This window comes from Eulemur rufifrons, chromosome 9 (genome assembly GCF_041146395.1).
Source record: "Eulemur rufifrons isolate Redbay chromosome 9, OSU_ERuf_1, whole genome shotgun sequence".
In the NCBI taxonomy this organism is placed as follows: domain Eukaryota; kingdom Metazoa; phylum Chordata; class Mammalia; order Primates; family Lemuridae; genus Eulemur; species Eulemur rufifrons.
In genome coordinates, this window is record NC_090991.1 from 25697334 (window position 1) to 25718350 (window position 21017).

Sequence of the window (21017 nt, forward strand, 5' to 3'; positions counted from 1 at the left end):
TGCAGCCACTGTGGAAAACACTATGGAGAGTCCTCAAAAATTTAAACTTAGAATTACCATATAATACAATAATTCCACTACCGGGTATATACCCAAAAAAACTGAAAGCAGAGATCTGAAGAGAGATTTGTATACCAATGTTTATAGCAGCATTATTCACAATAGCCAAAAGGTGGCAACAACCCACATGTCCATCGATGAATGAATAAACAAAATGTGGTATATCATAGGTGGAGTATTACTTAGCCTTAAGAAGAAGTGAAATCCTGTCACATGCTACAACATGAATGAACCCTGAAGACATTATGCTAAGTGACATAAGCCAGACACAAAAGGACAAATATTGTATGATCCCACTTATGTGACAAATTCATAGAGGAAGAAGGTAGAATAGTGGTTACCAGGGGCTTGGGAAGACAGAAATGAGGAATTATTGTTTCATGGGTAGATTTTCAGTTTGGGATAATGAAAAAGTTCTGCAGATACACAGTGGTGATGGATGCAAACAACATGAACGTACTTAGTGCCACTGAACAACACACTGAAAAATTGTAAATTTTATGTTATATATATTTTACAACAATAAACAAATCCTACTCATCTTAATTCCTAGATTATTTTTATTCCACAAATTCAACAGTTTCCAAACTTGTCTTACATTAGGATCTTTTAAAAATTCCAGGCCAGGCGCGGTGGCTCATGCCTATAATCCTAGCAATCTGGGAGGCCGAGGCTAAAGAATTGCTTGAGGTCAGGAGCTTGAGACCAGCCTGAGCAAGAGCGAGTTTCTACTAAAAATAGAAAAAAATACCCAAGCAACTAAAAATAGAAAAAAATTAGCCAAGCGTGGTGGCACATGCCTGCAGTCCCAGCTACTTGGGAGGCTGAGGCAGGAGGATCACTGGAGCCCAGGAGTTTGAGGTTGTTGTGAGCCAGGCTGACATCACAGCACTCTAGCCCAGGCAACAGAGCAAGACTCTGTGTCAAAAAAAAAAAAAAAAAATCCCAAAGCCCAGGCCACAGCCCCAGGTTAAGATATAAGCATCAATAATTTTTTTTCAAGCTCTCTAGGTTATTCCCACATGCAGAAAAGTTCAGGAACCACTGCATTAATCCATATGTCTGCAGTCTTCAAAGTAATTTTTTTAAATTCTTTAATTTATATTATCAATATCAGGTATTCTTATATCTCCATGAATGAAAGAACTATATTAAAATCCAGAAGATTACACCTTACCAATGAATTCTATATATATTTGTGCTCACTTAGTGAACACATTACTTACATTATACAGCAAAGAACACTTAGAAAGCAACAACATTATTATTCTGGTTTACAACCTCATGTGCTCTGAAAGTGTTCCTTTTTACTGTTTTTCAGTATTCTGTTTTTATTATTTCCTATCATTTTAAAAAGACATGGGTGCAAGAGATATACTGGTCTACAGGGTCCACAGTCTGTCTGTCTCATATTTTTCATGCCCTATCAGCTCAAACACTTGGTAGCTGGTGTGACCTTGGACAAATCTGTATGAGTCTACAGTAAGAAACATAGTAAGAAATCATGGTTAAAAAAAATCTCAATAGGGAGAAAGAAGACCTTCTTAGCACTTAATTTTTCTCAGAAATGTTCTTGGAAAGCCTGATAATATGGAAGACTGACCATGCAAATCCTAATGACTCGAGCACCATAGAGAAATGCCATGGGCCGTAAGTACTATTATATTATCACTTAAGATTTCAGAAATGATAAACAGTAATCTTGATGACAGACTTTAAGAAAAAAACAGCATAGATAGGCTATAAGGGGAAAAAAATATAAAGATATGTCAAGGCTGCTGAAGTGCCCAACTTAGCGGATAGTGGGTACACTGACGTAAGTTATGGGGCTCTGCCTGCCTTTGAGATTCTAGAGCACACTGACAATTTAGCATAAAATTCAAAGAGGGTTCACCAATCACTAATAGAAGAAATTTTTACCAATAAGCACTATCAAGTTCAGTTGGGCTTACAGTCCTAGAACTGTGTTATTAATACAATACCCAATATATACATGTATGTACGTATGTATGTATGTATAAAGAGACAGGAACTCACTCTGTCACCCAGGCTGGAGTACAGTGGCATGATCATAGCTCACCGTAGCCTCAAACTCCTGGGCTCAAATGATTCTCCTGCCTTAGTTTCCTGAGTAGCTAGGACTACAGGTGCTCACCACCATGCCTGGCTAATTTTTGAATTTTTTGTAAAGACTGGGTCTCTCACCATGTTGCCCAGGCTAGTCTCCTGGGCTCAAGCAATCCTCATGCCTCAGTCTCCCAAAGTGCTACAATTATAGGCACCAGCCACAACACCCAGACTTAGAAAACTTTAAATTACACATGTGGCTTACATTATATTTCCACTGGAAAGTGCTAAACTACAAGATCGGAAGAGAGGAAATGAATACTTAAAAAACATAATAGCAATCACTTGAGGCCAGGACTTTGAGACCAGCCTGGGTAACATAGCGAGACCTCATCTGTACAAAATGAATTTAAAAAAAAAAAAAAAAAGCTGGGCTTGGTGGCCAGCTGCTGTACTACCAGCTACTCAAGAGGCTGAGGCAGGGGGATCACTTGAGTTCAGGAATTTAAGGTTGCAATGAACTATGTGCCTGGGCCCTAGAGCAAGACCCGGTCTCAAAATATATATGTGTGTATACATGTGTGTGTATATATAAAAAAATCGGGATGGATAACTATCTTACATAGAGCAAAGATATCAAAAAGATTTATCAATTCAGCAATGTATTTTTTTCTATAGAAATTAATTATATGGCTATGTCTGCAGTTAAGGGAATGGGGTAAGATTAAAGGATATACTAAAATCAAACATGCTCCCTATTAACATATTTCCTTCCTATACAATCTCATCTGCCACTTAGCAAAACAGTTGTCAATACATCCTGTAAGATATTGGACTAGCTATCTAAAAAAAGAATTTCTTACTCGTGTCCTTCTATCCTAGAAGAATTTAAAACTCTCGCTACATAAATAAACTTAACTGCCCACTCAGCTAAATGGTGATAATAGATTCAATATGACAAAAAGTTTAACCAAACACAAACTTAAGAGAGTTCTTATTGAAGATAATTTTACTCAGATGCACTCTCAAACATCGCAAGTTTGGAAAGTCTTTTACTGAGAGACTAAAACCTACAGTAAGGCATTGGCACTTATTATAGCCCATTTACCTGTCTGTGTTCTCACTAGAAAACTCAGCGACTGTCATCTGACCAGTTGCCTGCAATGTAGGAAATACCTAACGTAGTCAAGACAAAACACTGGTCACTCTTTTAACCGATTATCCGAAGACTGGTTTGTTCTAGTGAGTAATTGTCCTTATAGTTGAAGGGTTCTTTATAGGTAACCAGGCTGTATCACCAGAATTTGATTCCACTTCTACTCTTTCAGTTCCTAAAGACTGTTAGAGTTAAACAGATAATTAACTACATGTAATACAAGGAATATTATAGTTTGTCCCTTATTCAGGTCAAACAGTTTTGCAGCAAAAATCTTCTTCCTTGACAACTGTCATTGTTTTTCAGAATGCTTATACCAGTTTAACCAAAAGTGAATTTAGCAGTAAACAAAAATAGTATATGTGATACATCTGCTTCATAACGGTCCAGAAACACATTAATTTATAATCAATCTTTACCTGCCCTCCCTATATCATTCCACTGAATTCAACAGAAAGGAAATCCCAAGTCATAACTAAAAGACTTAGCTGCTTGATTTTTCCCTACTTGGTTTTCTAAAGGCAGAGGGGAGGGTAAGGAAGTTCCTATAAAAAAAAGATTTGAGGACCAGCATTTACCTCCCTGGATAAAGTCACTTTTTGTACCACAACTATGCTTCAAGAGTATATCAGAAGAGCATACACTATTTCTGGTAACACCTTGCTAATAAAACACAATCTGAATTTAGCTCCCCTCCTAAATGGGTCAGCCCATGGAAAAATACTAGTGCTCAATTACATGGTTAAAGAACAAGTAAAATCTGTTGGATTCATGGAAATCTCCAATTAAAAGTTGTATATTTGATTATTAACAGCCCATTAAAAGAGCTTTTCATAAAAAAAAAAAAAAAAGATATTTCCAGTACCCTGCATAGCTTATTGAACATATTCATGTATCTCTACTTCCTCATGAAAACCTCTCCATATAGATAGTAAAGGGCAGGAGGAAAAGGAAGAGAATGATAAAGTGACAGCAAAAGAAAAGAGACAGGCCGGGTGCGGTGGCTCACGCCTGTAATCCTAGCACCTTTGGAAAGCCAAGGCAGGAGGATCACTTGAGGCCAGGAGTTCGAGACCAACCTGTCTCTATGAAAAAAATCGAAAAATTAGCCGGGAGTGGCATGGCAGCACAAGCCTATAGTGCTAGCTACTTAGGAGGCTGAAGCAAAAGGACTGCTTAAGCCCAGGAGTTTGAAGTTGCAATGAGCTATAATGACACCACTGCACTCCGGCCCAGGCAACTGAATGAGATCCTGGGGAAAACAAAGAAAGGAGAGAAAGAAAGGAAGAAAGGAGGGAAGGAAGGAAAGAAGGAAGGAAACGAAATGAAACGAAACGAAACGGCCATAAAATCTGAAGAGCTTTCAAGCAAAGGCAAAAATTATAAGGGACTTAAAGGCAAAGAGGAAGGAGCCAAGATGCAAATTGAGTCAAACCACAGAATCCCAAAAAGTCTCCGAAGTTGAAGATATTGATATTATCTCTGAAAGTAGATATATAGGTGTAACTGAAAACAGAAGGAAGTAAGTTTACGTACAAAAGTTAGACTTTTGGATTCACTCTACATTACTATGGTCTCTTCACTTTCTTCCAGATCCGTGAAAAACCTAGAGGTTCACTCTTTGAATTGGTTGAAACAGAGGGACACAGAACACTTAGATATAGCTGAGGTGAAGTATTTAAATGAAATTGATTAAGTGAATCTAAACACTATGTAAGTGACTCCCCCAACCTCCCTTCCCCAGCAGGCTCCCTAAATACTGGCACTCAAGCTTATTTATACCCGCTAGTCAAGAAACTGAAAGATTCCTCTGGGAAAACTGACTAACTTGAGTCGGGTATGGGGGACCAGAGCAGGGGGACATACAGCTGGCGAGAGCTGGATGACAGGCACCCAATAAAAATGGCCAGGTCCCCCAACCTTGCACCCTAGTAAAGCTCACAACTTCATAAGCTGTTCACACACACAGAACTTCCAATCAGCATTTTAATGCCCAAAAGTCTAAGAGAAAATGATTGCTAATCCTAGATTCTATACACAGTCAAAATTATTGATCAACTATAAGGGTAGAAAAGAAGGTAATTCAGATATTCAATCTCCAAAGTATTACTTCTCATGTACTTTCAGGAAACTACTGGTAGATGAGCACCACCAAAATAGTAAATAAGAACAAAAAAAGGAGAAATGAGATCTAGGAAATGAGGGATCCAACATGGATAGAAAAGCAAAGGGAATTCCCAATACGGATACTGTGAAACAGGACTAGAAAACAACTAGTCCAAATTGGAAAAGAAGAATGAAAGGTTCCAACAGGGATATTAATTAACAAGAGGGGAAAAAAAAAGAAACAAACATATTACACAAAGTCCTTGAAGAGAGGGAGGGGAGATTTATACTTCTGGTAGATAGTCTAGGGATACATTACCAATAGGTACATAGATCAGGAGTTAGCAAACTTTTTTCTATGAACAGCAAGATATTAAGTATCTCAGGCTAAGTATTTTTGGCTTTGCAAGCCATGTGTCTCCGTCACAATTATTTAACTCTGCTTTAGTGTGAAAGCAGCCGTAAAACAATCCATCAAAGAATGAGCATGGCTGTGTTAAAATAAAACTTTATTTATAAAATCAGGTGGCAAACTATATTTGCCCTGTAGAGTGGTAGCTGACCAAACTCTGACACAGATAATTAAGTGAAAAAGAGACAACCATTAACACCTGGGAAAACAAAAAGATGTACAAGAAATGTAATGTATTCCTAATACACTATACGGTTCAGTTACAAATAATATTTATAAAATCATACTAGTATAAATAAATATTGTTTTTATCAAAACTCATATACTGGCAAAATAAGGAAAGGGAGAGGGGAAGGGGGAAGAGTGTGTGCAAGAGTGCCAATGTCAGCGAGCACAGTGATGCGTGCCTACAGTCCTACCTGCTCAGGAGGCTGAGGCAAGAGATGGCTTAAGCCCAAGAGTTGAAGACCAGCTTGGGCAATATAACAAGATTCCACTTCAAAAAAAAAAGTGTCATCAATGTCCAAGTGTTTGGGGCAGGGGGAAGCAAGATAGCTAAACCCTCAATAGAAAGGCAGAATTTCAATGTTAGGCTGTCATGACCAAAAAAAAAGAAAAAAAGAAGTCCATAGATTAATCCTGAATAACTGAAATAACTAAAAACTCAACAATAAGCATGTTAATTGCTCCAAAATTTTAAAATAGGTAAATTAGAAGAAGCAGTTAAAAGAATTAAAAGGGGGTTGCCTCTGAGGAGCAAATTTATTAGCTGAGGCTCAGGATTGCAGCTTTTCATTTTAAACCTTGACAATCTGCTTGACTTCTTAAAACCATATAAATGTATATGCCAGATATTGCTAATTGCCTACCCAATATCCATTTCCACTTTTTTTTTTTTTGAGAGAGAGTCTCGCTCTGTCGCCCTGGCTATAGTGGAGTGGCATCATCACAGCCCACTGCAACCTCGAACTCCTGGGCTCAAGCAATCCTCCTGGCTCAGCCTCACAAGCAGCTGGGACTACAGGTTCATGCCACCACACCAGGCTAGTTTTTAAAATGTTTCTATAGAGACAGGGTCTCAATATGTTGCTCAGGCTGGTCTCAAACTCCTGGCCTCAACCGATCCTCCCACGTCAGCCTCCCAAAGTACTTGGATTACAGGCATGAGCCACCTCCCCCAGCATTTTCTACTTCTAACTATCTAATATCTATTACCCCTTTCTTCTTGCTAACAAAAGCCTTATTTTGTTCAGAGTGGCTTATTTCCAAATTAAAGATATTTGTTTCTCTTAATATGGCCAATGTCAGTTAAAGTTTCCAGAAAAGAATCTACTTACTGACCCAGGTGCCACTTGTTCTTACTTCTTCCCTTCCTTCCTCTTCCTGCCTGTCTCAAGGTCCAACATCCACTGGGACCATAAGGATAAAAGCTAAACACGAAAGATGGCAGAGCAGAAAACTACAGGGAACCTTGAGTCCTTGAGGACATTATTGAACAGATACACCAATACTAAACTATCTAGCTCCAGACTCCTTGCTATTGAAAAAAATCAACCCCTACCAGGTAGTTAGATTTTTCTGTTGTTGCAGCTGAATGCATTCCTAACTTATATAATTCTTTTGTTAACAATAAAGGTCAGTGCCAATTTTCTTTTTCTTTTTTTTTTTGAGACAGAGTCTCACTCTGTTGCCCGGGCTAGAGTGAGTGCCATGGCATCAGCCTAGCTCACAGCAACCTCAAACTCCTGGGCTCAAGCAATCCTTCTGCCTCAACCTCCTGAGTAGCTGGGACTACAGGCATGTGCCACCATGCCTGGCTAACTTTTTCTATATACATTTTTTAGTTGGCCAGATAATTTCTTTCTATTTTTAGTAGAGACGGGGTCTCGCTCTTGCTCAGGCTGGTCTTGAACTCTTGACCTTGAGCGATCCACCCACCTTGGCTTCCCAGAGTGCTAGGATTACAGGCATGAGCCACTGCGCCCAGCCAATGTCAATTTTCAAAGAGAAAAAAATGAAAGAAACTTTATTTCTCCAAGCTTATCTACTGACCCGTCTATTAAAGCTAAAAATGAAAGTTTGAAGAGGAAAAAAACCAAAACAAAACTCCAGGTGCATATGAAAAAAAAGTACATATAATGACATGAAAGATGGACCTCAACAATGACTACAATCTCAACCAAATGTTTACTTTATATTCTCTCACATCTTTCAGGAAAAACTAATAAGTTCCCTTTAATTTTCTTTCCCCCCCATCCCATCTTACTTGCCACTGGTACATCCACTGGTTCATCTCTCTTGAATCCTCACTAATTCAACAACTGCTTGGGACTTATCTTCTAACAGACTATGCCTTACATTATCTAAATCATAGAGAAGAGAAGTAATCTGAAGCTTTTAATTGCACAGGAAAAGAAGGTATCTATCTTAAGTCTCCTGTGCCTCCACCTGCTAATTAGTGCCATAAATTTGCTTAATTCAATGTTTAAAAAATTATAAACTCTCCAAGAGTCTTATATAGAAAAACACAAATTTAAATGACTTTGATTAAAGCAAACTGAGAGACTAGGAATGAGAAGGGTTAACTCAATCCAAAACATAACCACAGATCACCATTTTAATAGGTGCTAATATCACTTAATTTTAACATCAGAGTACTGTGCATATATTTCCACTTGTACTAAAAAAAGGATACTTCCATGCATAAGCCTCTGCTTTCATCCCACATGTTCTCTATCACCCCCAAATCAAAATTTAGGACACTGTATTAAAACATAGCCTATTCCCGCTGCAAGAAAAAAGAAGGGTTTTTTTTTGGTTTGTTTTAAGACAGGGTCTCACTCTGCTGCCCAGGCCAGAGTGCAGTAGTATCATCACAGTTCATTGCTACCTCAAACTACTGGGCTCAGGCAATCCTCCTGCTTCGGACTCCTGAGTAGCTCAGATTACAGCCATGTGCCACCACACCCAGCTAATTTTTCTATTTTTTGTAGAGGTTGTATCTCCCTATGTTGCTCAGGCTGGTCCCAAACTCCTGGGCTCAAGTGATCCTCCTGCCTCAGCTTCTGCAGTAGGCAGGATTACAGGTGCAACCCACTGCGCCCAGCTGCAAGAAAATGCTTAGAATGTGTAAAAGGAGTAAAAAGTGGTCAAAGAAAACTGAATACTTACAGTACTTTGCAAAAGTTAACCTCCTGAATATGTCTGTACTGATATTTAGCTTGTTTTATTCCACAATTTCTATAAAGCCATAAGAATTAACAAACCTAAAGAAATATCAAGTAAGAATTCAAATAAAATAGCTTACCTTTTATTTATAGGTTTTTCATCTTTTTCATAAGGCTTTACAAACCACTTGCCAATACGTACAAAGTTCCGGTTCATTAAACACCGTTCCAACAGATTGTGAACTGCTTTGAAAAGGAGAGTACGGCATTCATAGGAAAGTCCATTCTCCCACACTCCATCTTCCTCTTCTAAATGAGAAATAAAGGAAACAAAAAGTAGTGGCACTATATCTATTCAGAACCAAGGAAAAAATGGTACAGTTTAAACTCTATATTCACAAACCCTATTTCACCTCAGAATATTAAGCAATAATGACTTCGGTATATCTCTAAACATTAAAATATCAGGTTTCAAAGTGACTCCCCAAGGAATAAAAGATCTAACTGCCATGCATTCTATTAAATGATATGAAAATTATTTTTCCACCTAATAAAAGGGCAATGTATCATGAACACACTGACTTGGTTTCTGTATCAATGAAAAGAACACTTGTTTATATAATCTGGAAAATATTAAACATACTATACATCTGTATCTATGATGCTAATTTCTAAGGGGGCTCACTTGTTACTTTATCCTAATTGCTCCAGTAATTCAACCTGCCAAAAAATATTAGCCAGTTAATAATTAAATTCAAAACATTTCATGTCCATCAGCATTTTAATTCATGGCTCCACTTTATAGTTTTATAACTTAGTTTACAACTAAGTGATGAATAAAAAGGAGGCTACTGGCACAGAGTCTAACAAGCAGTGCCACCTCATCTCAACCAAATGATTCTCATGATTACTATTCAGTATAGAATCCTCTACTTGGGGGAGAAATTTAAAGACTTAAATTTTAAATGGCACTTCTATCATATAAAGTTAATAGCTACCTTCACTAAATATATAGCCTCAATTTTTCCAGCAAATCTATTTTTTGTTTGTTTGTTTTTGGAGACAGTGTCTCACTCTGTCACCCCAGCTAGAGTGCAGTGGTGTCATCATAGCTCACTGCAACCTCCAACCCCTGGGCTTAAGCGATCCTCCTGCCTCAACCTCCCAAACAGCTGGGACTACAAGCTCACACCATTACGCCAGCTAATTTTTCTATTTTTAGTAGAGATGGGGTCTCACTCTTGCTCAGGCTGGTCTCCAACTCCGGAGCTCAAGCAATCCTCCTGCCTCGACCTTCCAGAGTGCTAGGATTACAGGCATGAGCCATCGTACCCGGCTACATGTTCTTAATTCCAATAGAATAATGTTGGGAATATCTTCCAATTCTTTACCTCTTTATAATCTATTTAGTATCCTTTACTTTTATTATCTTTCACCTCAAAAATCCCCTACATAAGTAGCCCTTCCCAAAATCTTTTTCCTAACTACTTGTCAATTTTAAAGCAAAGACCTGAGACACACAGTTACCATTTACACATATCAAAGTTGTACAGTTGCTATAAACTTCAAATAAATTATTCATTTAAAACTTAAGAATGGAGGCTGGGTGCAGTGGCTCACGCCTATAATCCTAGCATGCTGGGAGGCTGAGGCAGAAGGATCACTTGAGGTCAGGAGTTTGACACCAGCTCTGAGCAAAAGCAAGACCCCGTCTTGACCAAAATCAGAAAAAATTAGCCAGGCATGGTGGCACATGCCTGTAGTCCCCAATACTCAGGAGGCTGACGTAGGACAATCGCTTGAGCCCAGGAGTCTGAGGTTGCAGTGACCTGTGATGACACCACTGCACTCTACTCGCTCACAAAAAAACAAAAACAAAAACAAACTTAAGAATGAATTTGCCTTCTTCCCCAAAACAGTAAATAAAAAATCTTTGTAGTAAAAGCTATAGTACAATAATTTACAAATTTTCACATAAAATTCTGAAAATTTTATGGTTTTATTATAAAAATCTGTATCAGTTAAACCTGCAATTAAATGACTTAGCAATACTGAATGTGATTTAAAAATTCTCCCTCATTACTCTAAATTTTATCTAGAGAAACTCAGGCAAACTTCATGCTTTCAAAGGGGGGTGTGTGTCTCATGTCCCCAAATGCACGCAATTCTCATTAAGATTAAATGGAAGTTATGTATAAAACAAAGAAGTACAGACCACCTGTTGGGGTTTCCTAAAACCCACAAATCACCTACATGGCAAATAACTAAGCAACCATTACATTAAAGTAATATAATTTCATTTTTCATTGCTGAAGAAATAAGTCCTAATAATAATGAAAAGTCTGAAGGCTTTGGTTTGATGGGTTCACTTAGAAACAAGAAGTCTACTGAGCTAAGCTTCTAATATCTTGATGTTATAATAACCATAATAAAAGTACTTTCTGGCCAGGCATGGTTGCTCAGATCTCAGCACTCTGGGAGGCTGAGGCAGAAGAACCGAAATCAGCCTGACTAACACAGTGAGACCCTGTTTTTGAAAAAAAATGGAAAAGTTAGCCAGGCATAGTGGCATGTTCCTGTAGTCCCAGCTACTCCAGAGGCTGAGGCAGGAGGATTGCTCGAGCCAGAGTTCAAGGCTGCAGTGAGCTAACCTGGGCGACAGAGGGAGACCCTGTCTCTAAAAAAGTACAACCAACCCACCCAAGACAGTAATATGCACCTCTTACATTAATTAAAACAAGTCCTTGAATCTCAACACCAGCATTATTTTATAACAGCTAGGAGAGGGAGAAAGGAATACGTGGCAAATCTTTACTTAGCTCTTTTGAATTTAATCAACAATAGCCTAATGAAAAAAGTCTGCTTAATGCATTTAAATAAATATTTTCCTCTTATATCTGTATGTCCAGAGAAAGAGTTTCAATTCTTCATTTTTAGTACTTTTCTGTTACTATTAGCATTAGAACTCTTAATCATCGTTACTTGAAAATTTTTATAAAGTGTTTATTTGAAAAAAATATAAAGTTTAAATGCTAAATTTGATTGCCACATTTTTTGAGGATATAGATTATAGTGATGCCAAAGTATGTGACAGGTCAAAATAATTCTCTATCAATGAAAAAAAATCAAAACCAAAAAAACTGATACACCTAGTACTCAAAATTTTTCTCAAAACTGACATCTCTAAATATCTCCACAGTGAACAATTGGTAAAAAAGGAATTTTTTTTTTTTGTCCAAAAAAAGATTCCTATATAATTTTGCTAAACTATCAAAAAAATGTCATATATGCTGATGAACACTGACTGGTCAAAAATTAACATGGTAGATAATACCATATATTTTCTGAAAGAATAAAGAGAAATGTTTAAATGCTAAATTAGTGTTTGTCCTGAATAATTAATAAGCCATTCATTCAACAAATATTACTGAGAACCTTAAGTTGGCAACATCATTCTCATCTATTCACCTATAATCCTGAAAAACTTTGAATTAAAAACAACATGTTGACTTTTATCTTCGACTTGAAAATTTGAAAGATACACTCGGGTGAAAAAGGACAGCACATAGAAGAATTACAGTACATGAAGTTGTCACCTGAAAGATTAGCCAATATAAAGAGTTAGGCCACAAGTAAATTCTACAATAGAAGATAGAAATGAATTAACTCTCTTTAGACTACTTGGGACACAAAACAATTTTTTAGTTTGGCTTGCACAGGATTGCTCTGATTGGCTGCTGCGTATCTATTTGTCGATCCTGTTAACAGCTGTCATTTAAGGTTAAAATCCACTATAATTAATATCCTTCAATAAAAGCACCCAAAATTAAATTTGGAACAAGAGCCCACTTAGTTTGAGCAGTACTCATTATGAAGAAATTTGGACACGTTTTCTAAAATCCAGTATATAAACCTCAGGAGCCAGGAAAAACAACAAATATTTTTAGCCCTGACTGAGTCTGTTTTTTTAGTTCTCAAGGTATCAGTTTTCTGAGAGTCTTATCACAATCTAACTTAACTATGTTTTGATTTTAAGATGATGAACTTGGGAGAGAGAGCAGTTTTTGTTTTTATTTTTAAGGTTAAGAATAAAAGCCAATAATGACAATAGCAGTGAAATTCCAAAAAGGTTAGGATGCAGAATAAGAATACACCGAGAACTCTTCTCCTTCAAGGACACACTAATTAAAATGAAACAATCTTGCTCTGAAGCAAACTAACAGAACACTTAAAAGAACCAATCAGTCCCACGCACTAAAGAGACTTTTGACCAGAGGTACTGAGCTGAGATTTTCCTATCACCCACATCTCTGCCACCCATTATCACACCACCACTAAACAAAGTCTGCCACAAATTTTAACTTAAAAAAAAAAAAAAAATGGCCAGGCAGTGTGGCTGTAATCCTAGCACTCTGGGAGGCCAAGGAGAGAGGATCGCTTGAGGTCTGGAGTTTGCGACCAGCCTGAGCAAGAGCAAGAGCAAAAGCAAGACCCCAGTCTCTACTAAAAATAAACAAATCAGGCTGAGGCAGGAAGATCATTTGAGCCAGGAGTTTGAGGTTACCATGAGCTACGATGACATTACTGTACTCTACCCAGGGCGAAAGAGCAAGAGCCTGTCTCAAAAAAAAAAAAAAGCTGTAACCTGAAAGAAGTTTTGTTCCATAATCCTTTTTATATCAAAACATGGATATCAACTCAACTACTATTCTACTAGAGAGAAGAGCAAAAAGTAAAAAAAAAAAAAATCATATGTTTGGCTTTGGGGTTCAAGAGATTTTTTTGAACAAGTGTCTTTCTGGAATATTATTGTGAGGCTAATACTAGTTAGCACAAATTCTGACACAAAAATCATCAGGACTTTGCAAATGACTTTGCTAAACAGTATTGACTACTGCTACAAAATGAATAACTGAGAGTTTAAAATATGTATTACATCAGATTTGGTTTGCTATAACTGATCTTTGCCAGTTGGCAATAAAATGAGTTTACATTTCATTTCCACACATCAGCTAAACTTGAAAGTAACCTTAAGTGATATAAGAGAAAAGCCGAAATTTAAAATGCACAATAAAACCTGACCAAACTATTCAGAACTGTCAAAATTATCAAAACCAAGGAAAGTCTGAGAACTGTCACAGTCTAGAACAACTTAATGAGAAATGACAACTAAAGGCAATGTGACATCCTGAATGACGGATACCAGGAAAGAAAAATAAAGGAAATCCAAATAAAGTGTATACCTTAGTTAGTAACACAGTATCAATATTGGTTCATTAGTTGTAAAAATGTACCATTCTAATATAATATGTTAACAATAAAGGAAACTGAAGGTTATAGAGAAACTCTTTATACTAACTTTGCAACTTTTATATAAATCTATAACTATCCTAAAATAATAAACAAGTTTATTCTTAAAAATAAACTATAGATGACACAAAAGAGATAAGGGATTAAGCAAAGGCAATTCTGTACTTTTGTTATTGAATGCTTCAGTTAAATAAGAAAAACTGAGAATTCTAATCTTTTAAAAAAGGAATGCCTTCCCTCCTCCTCCCACCTAGAAAAAGGAGGGCAATATTATCACCATAATCAAAAACATTTCAGTAACAAGATGTGGGGTGCTGGACCAAACAGAAGGACACTGCCTGTGAAAAGGAAGCTCAAGCTAAATTAACCAGCTTTTTAGTTACCACCTGGGTCCTTCCGGTTCCCCTGTCCCCAGTGCTACACCTCCACTTGGAACTCAGGATTGCCTCCAGCAGCTGATGCCACCCCTACTGTCCAGCTGCTCTCTTCTCAGGGGAGCTTAAAAGAAGGAAATAGAGTGCCACAGATGGGAAGAAATGAAAAAGGGGTTAGCTAGAGAGACAGAGGCAGTCTAATTACCCCAAAAGGGAGGCAGACGGTGTCCCTGGAGCAAAGAAAAGGGCAAGACAAATATAGTCCATCTGAAAAGACCTTATTATTCTTTAAGATATGTCTGATTTAAGTAACAACATTCTAAAGTAAATGACAGGTTAAAAAAAGCTAAAACACTGTATAAATACCACTGACTGTGCAAACTAAAACAGCACAGGACAGGCTTTTGGAACAGTAAATATGATCACATACTACTCCTAATTGTATTTCAGTTTACTATTTCAATCACTTCCACAATGATAAAATTTTTAAAGTTATTTATTATTCAATAGCATTCAGCAAAATCTGACAATTAAAACCTAATCTCCTGAAATCGCTTGCATTCACATTCAATTATCAGTATCTATTTTTAAGCACAGGTACTACCATTTTTGAAGATTATGCTAAAAACCAAAGTTAAACTAAAGAAATTTTTAAAACTGTGACCCAGTTTCAGTAGAGAAAACATATCTGATTGATAACATGAAACCTAGAAGAAAAAAAATCCACGTAGTACTTTAATAATATACACCAAAACAGCTCACTTCTAACCTTAACGGGCTTTTAACTTTCAAAATATTAATTTACTATGGTAAAACTAAATATTATATGTTAAAATTATATTTGATTCCACAAAATGTACTACATGGAATCTTAAAAAAAAAAAGTCTGTTCAGATGCTCTGCCTACCTTTGTTAAAACCAAAACCCCTAAGTCAGCCTCATAGCTTTATCAACAATTATGTTTTATCAATGAATACAGCTTATCAATAGTTTATAGATAGTTAATCAACATTAATACAGTCTGCAAACATCTTAGTAAGGTGGATTTTATGACCACTTACAGATTAAAATAACTGCAGTACTATATTCAAGTCAATGAAAGAAAAAGGAAGTTGGCAGGCTTAGTTTTTGGCATGACAATTAGAAAGCATCTTGCTAAAATCACTAAGAAATTTTATATCCTGATAGATATACATATATCATATATATATATATACACATATACACAAACCCATCATTTTACATATTTAGAACTACATTACATACTTAGAGCTAAGAACTAGACTCTCCAGCAGGCATCTTAGTAGGAAAGCTATAAAAGCTGGAGAGCTTTACCATAAAAGAATTGCATCACTCTCAAAAATAACACTGAAGAGTGTGTTCATTTGAAGGTAAAAAGCAAATTATCAAAAAACCAAATGTAACATACATTCCTACACAAACATTGGTGTTACTAAGTATACTAGTTTAAGATACAGAAACCTGGATTACATTTCATCCAAAAATCAAATAGATCCTATAGGTCAAATGGACAATAGACATTTCATAGTATTCAATTTCAAATAAGAACACTTTTTTAAAAAATCACCTAGAAATCCAAAATTTATCTGTCAAGAATCATTACCTAACTATCTTGCTGAATGAAGTCTTCGGTACCTGGCAGCACACAACTTATCATTGACATTCCTATCATCAAAGATTCAGTTAACACTGTCTCTTACAGTCTAAAGTAAACACAGGCTTCAATAATTACATAAAGAGCTACAGTTTCTCTTTCTAAAGTAACATTTGGTCATAAAAGTTAAGAAAATAAGTAATCATATTGATTTGATCACAAAATTATCTCTGTGTAACCTTTTAGATTATGACTCCATGTCCTATAAAAGCTAAACAGGCTGGCAGCTTGTCTCCTATTAATATAGTCTTTGATAGAACAGTATCTAAAAGAGTTACTTTTGAAAAATAACACAATTAACATATGCCTTCATATGGTAATAACACAAATAACAAACTAACTATATGCCTTATAAAATTCACAAGATAAAGTTACATTTCTAGGTACTTCTTACAATCCTCTCCACATTCATGCAAAAGAGAGCAATGGCAGAATTGACTCAAAAGTGAGTTACACTTGGCTTCAATAGTATTTTATGACTGTCAGGAACTTTATGCTGCCTGATCCTATTTTTCTTAGATTAATGTACCATGCCTTCCATGGGCCCTAACCGCCTTTGAGATTATTAAGAAGGAAGTTGGGTGGTGAAAGGAGAAAGTCAAGGCTTAAAAAGCCAGCCATAACACACATGGATAATTTAAATAAAATAAAATATCATACTGAAATAAAACATGAAGCTGAATTTTTATGTGACTTCAAACCTAACAGTGTTCCACAAAGGGGAAAATAAAACAACTTAATTTGTAATACAAATGATATTTTGGGACAAGTATACAATGTTGCTATATTATTAGTTAGAAATGATAAGTTGCTTTCACCTGATAAGTCATGGTGAATAAGATCAGCAAAATTGGGGTCTTCACCCCACCAAAATATCCACAATTCTCTTCTTCCAGGTCTTTGATCTCGCCGCCAAACACCAAGTACATCTGCCTTAAGGCAGCGACTAAAACTGCTCAAAATGGGGTCTTCTTCTGTCACAGGAAACAGAATAGGGGCAGAAGTTGGGCCCTGCCATACATATCTTTTCCATTTAATTCCCGTCAAGTCAGCCTGAAGGAAAGAAAGCACGATTTTTTATTATTACACATTCAAAGTCAAAAGTATTCAATATAAAGTCCCTTATTTCATTAAGACATTACAATTTTTCAATATATGCTTAAAATGTTGAAAATAAATTAAGACCCAAAAAAAAGCTTTATAAAGTTCTGATAATTCAACAACCAAGAGTTTAAGGAAAAGAACAAAAATAGTTAAAAATTAACACTGACATGTTACTGAACAACAAACCAATAATGTGTCCCAAGTAGAAATAAAAGAAACTTGAAGTTAAATATAAACATATACTTTAATACTGCACACTGAATATACATTTTTTTCCCTCTGTCCTTAGTTTGTTCTATTCTAACTGGTCACATTTGTTCCTTGCTGCCAAACTTTTAACTGAAAATTAATTCTTAAAGACCCCATATCATGGGTCTTTATTCCTTGTTTACAGAAGTCATGGCTCTAATGAAGAGACATCTGAACAATTTCTGAAAAAAGCCCATGTGAATTCATCACACACTCTCTTTAAGAAAAGTCAAATAGCTGCTCACAAAGAACTGTCAATTCATGCTAGTCTATCTTCAAAGAAGCTGATCCTAAAAGTACCAAAAATAGATTGAGTTGGAGAAGACAGAAATGTAAAACCCGCTGTACGTCTTATTACATCTGAAGAGATACTGATTAATGGACACTGTAAAGAAAACCGACATACTTTACAAGGGGGAAGTGCATTAAAGATCTTCATTTAGCATCATGAAAGAAATTCGACAAAAGGAACTCAATAATTCTTTAATCTAACTTAAAGGTGCAAAGCATAAGGTGCCAAAACTGAAACTGCTGATACATGACTGGCAGTTTACACTTGCCAACTAGTTGTGCTCCGCCCACTTAATTCACTTACCTATCACATACTCTTAATATTTCTCATAGCACAGGGGGAAAAATGAAAAAATAAAGTCACCCAAACTTAAAGTCATTGATGAAACTAAGATATTGTCCAATTAAGGACTAGATATTTGCAACAGTTGGTACTTTTTAAAGTCTTAATATTACCAGGCCTGGGCCAACCTACACAATTGTCATCCCTACATACAGCTTCCCCAGACTTTCCGTGTCTATAAAACAAGGAGCAGCCTGCTCAAAACAGTCTAAAAAAGCAAGCAAAACAGACATAGAAATATTTAGTGTCAAACCACAGCAGCACCTCCATCAGTCCCCTCCACTCTCACAAAAAAATAATGTTCTAATACAGATGGCTAGAAATTGAAAAAAATGGCAAACTGTTTCAAAGTTTAAAAAGAAAACATGAAATGGCATCTGCTGGTTTTCACAGAAAGATCTGAAGTCACCCAAGGAAGTAACTAACCTTGTGTGTTTCACTCATACAAAAAAACGTGAAACGAAGAACATAATGCATAAGTTCTGGGGTAATGTTTATTAGGGGAACCAAATTACTGGGGTGAGGCATAAAGGCACTAGGAGTAGGGGCAATAATGGAAAGTGTGAAGAAAGGATACGCGGTCAATAAGGAGAAAAGCAACAGTTAAGCAAGACACAGAGGGAAATGTTAGTGTCCTGCCGGATAAGGAGCCCAAGTTGAAGACAAGACTACGGTGAGAAACAGAGTTCGAAGCAAGACGAGAAAAATGCCAACACTCCTAAAACAGAGACCAGGACGGTGGGTGAGCGAACGCCGTCTCCCGAGACTGGCTGCGGAGCTTCGCCCGGCGCCGGCGCCAGCTCCGGCAGGGCCTAGCCCCGGGACTCGGGCATCTGGATCAGACCCGGCCCCCTCCCCCACGGCCCAAGGGCGCACCTCGCGGCCCCCTCCCTCCCCGCCCGCTAGCCACGGCCCCGGCACTCACCAGGCAGAAGAGGTTACAGTGACAATCTTCCAGGCTGGCCCCGTTCGGCACGAAGGAGGAACTCATCGTCCCTCACAGCAGCCGCCGCCGGCGCCACAACCCACCATCCGCCATTACCGCCGCCTCCGACCAGAGAGAGAAACACAGACACCGGGGAGGGCGGGGGGGTGGTGGTGGTTGGGGGGGCAGTGGAAGAGGAGGCCGCCGGGCCGCCCGCCCTCCCCACCCACCCCCCCGCCGCTGCCGCCGCGAGCAGCCCCCGCCGCCCGGCCGGCACCCAGCCGCCCGGGGCCGAGGGCCGGAGGCGGGAGGGCTGCGCCGCGCTCGCCCGGCGGGCCGGACTGCGGAGTCCGCGGACGCTCGTCGCTCTCTCGGGGACACAGGCGATGTGTGCCCCTTCCACAAGAAAAATAATAAATTACACAATAAATAATCAAAATCGAGTCCGAGACGGGAGAGCCCAAGCCCTGGAAGGTTCTCCTGAGCGAGGAGGCGCCCGCAGAGGGGCGGGAAGGGCGAGAACCGAGTGGGAAGCCCAGGCCCCCGGCCCGGCAGCGGCGATGTCCTTAAGCCCAGAGTCTCCTCAGTGGCGGAGGTGGTGGCGGCGGCTGCGGGCTCAGACCATTCTCTGGCTGTGTCTTCGTGTCGTCCCTGGGGCAAGCCGGCCTAATGTCTGCCCTCCTGCGGCCTCACCGCCTGGACGCCGTAGTCTCCCCCATTTTGTTGGCCCAGCGGGCGGTGTTTTTCCCCCTTTAATCCGAATTCACGGGTTTTCCCTTCGCTTTAATGGCGGCCACAGGGACCAGCTCGCCCTCTCCGCTCGCCCATTGGCCGCCTTAAGGTCACGTGGGCCCGGGCTCCGTGGGGAGGGGGAGAGAGCAGGGAGTGAGGGAGGGCCGGGAAACCTTCAGCCGAGGCGGTGAGCCCAGGGGACCGGGCGGCCAGCTGGTGGCTACTAAGATAGCGCCATCTACTGGGTGCCCCAGCCAGTGTAAAATGACCCAGGGCCTTAGCCTTGTCTTTCTCCTTGGCGGGGGAATTTACAGTACAGGAGGGTTCACTTCACGAATCTGTGAGAATTACAGGGAAATCAAATTGAATTCTTTGGAAGAGAAACTGTCGACAAAAATTCGAAGGCATTCTCATTTATTCCACGAGGCCGCCGGGGTGTAGCGCAAACTTCTGGACTTGGAAGTCAAACCATCTGGATGGAGGCAAGACGCATTCGGCCACCTAAAAGTTGTGATAGGAAGAAACATAAACGAAACAATCTAGTCTGTAGCTAATAGCCTGGGAATTAGAGCCACACTGCCTGAGTTCCAAGCTTGAGCAAGTCAGTCACTTACCACTTTGTGTCTCAGTTTCCTCATCTGTAAAATGGGGAAAACATACCCCTTACCTCATAGCTTTGTTGTGATGAGTTAATAAAAACTAAGCAGGCAGCCCAGTGTCTGGTACAGATAAGCATTGTTAAGAGTTAACTATTGTGGCCGGCGCGGTGGCTCACGCCTGTAATCCTAGCACTCTGGGAGGTCGAGACGGGTGGATCTCTCGAGGTCAGGAGTTGGAGACCAGCCTGAGCAAGAGCGATACCCCGTCTCTACTAAAAATAGAAAGAAGTTATATGGACAACTAAAAATATATATATACAAAAAATTAGCCGGGCATGGTGGCACATGCCTGTAGTCCTAGCTACTCGGGAGGCTGAGGCAGGAGGATCACTTGAGTCCAGGAGTTTGAGGTTGCTGTGAGCTAGGCTGACGCCAGGGCACTCACTC

General features: G+C 38.8%; 2 protein-coding genes across 2 annotated transcripts in view; one reads left to right on the forward strand and one right to left on the reverse strand.

Moving 5' to 3' along the window:
* MED13 (mediator complex subunit 13) overlaps positions 1 to 19403 on the reverse strand; it is a 101051-nt gene extending 81648 nt beyond the window's left edge. Inside the window, exons 1-3 of the mRNA XM_069482327.1 lie at positions 19240 to 19403; positions 17146 to 17380; positions 9109 to 9277 (exon numbers count right to left, since the gene is read on the reverse strand). Of these exons, the coding sequence (XP_069338428.1) occupies positions 9109 to 9277; positions 17146 to 17380; positions 19240 to 19305 (470 nt within the window). The 5' untranslated portion in view covers positions 19306 to 19403. The remainder of the gene's footprint in view (positions 1 to 9108; positions 9278 to 17145; positions 17381 to 19239) is intronic.
* LOC138391959 (putative uncharacterized protein encoded by LINC00269) lies at positions 6759 to 7884 on the forward strand (the record flags this gene model as incomplete). The annotated part of the gene is made up of 2 exons (XM_069482136.1): positions 6759 to 6860; positions 7705 to 7884. Coding segments are annotated over 2 exons (282 nt in total), but the record flags the coding sequence as incomplete, so codon positions are not given.
* Positions 19404 to 21017: the final 1614 nt, after the last annotated feature.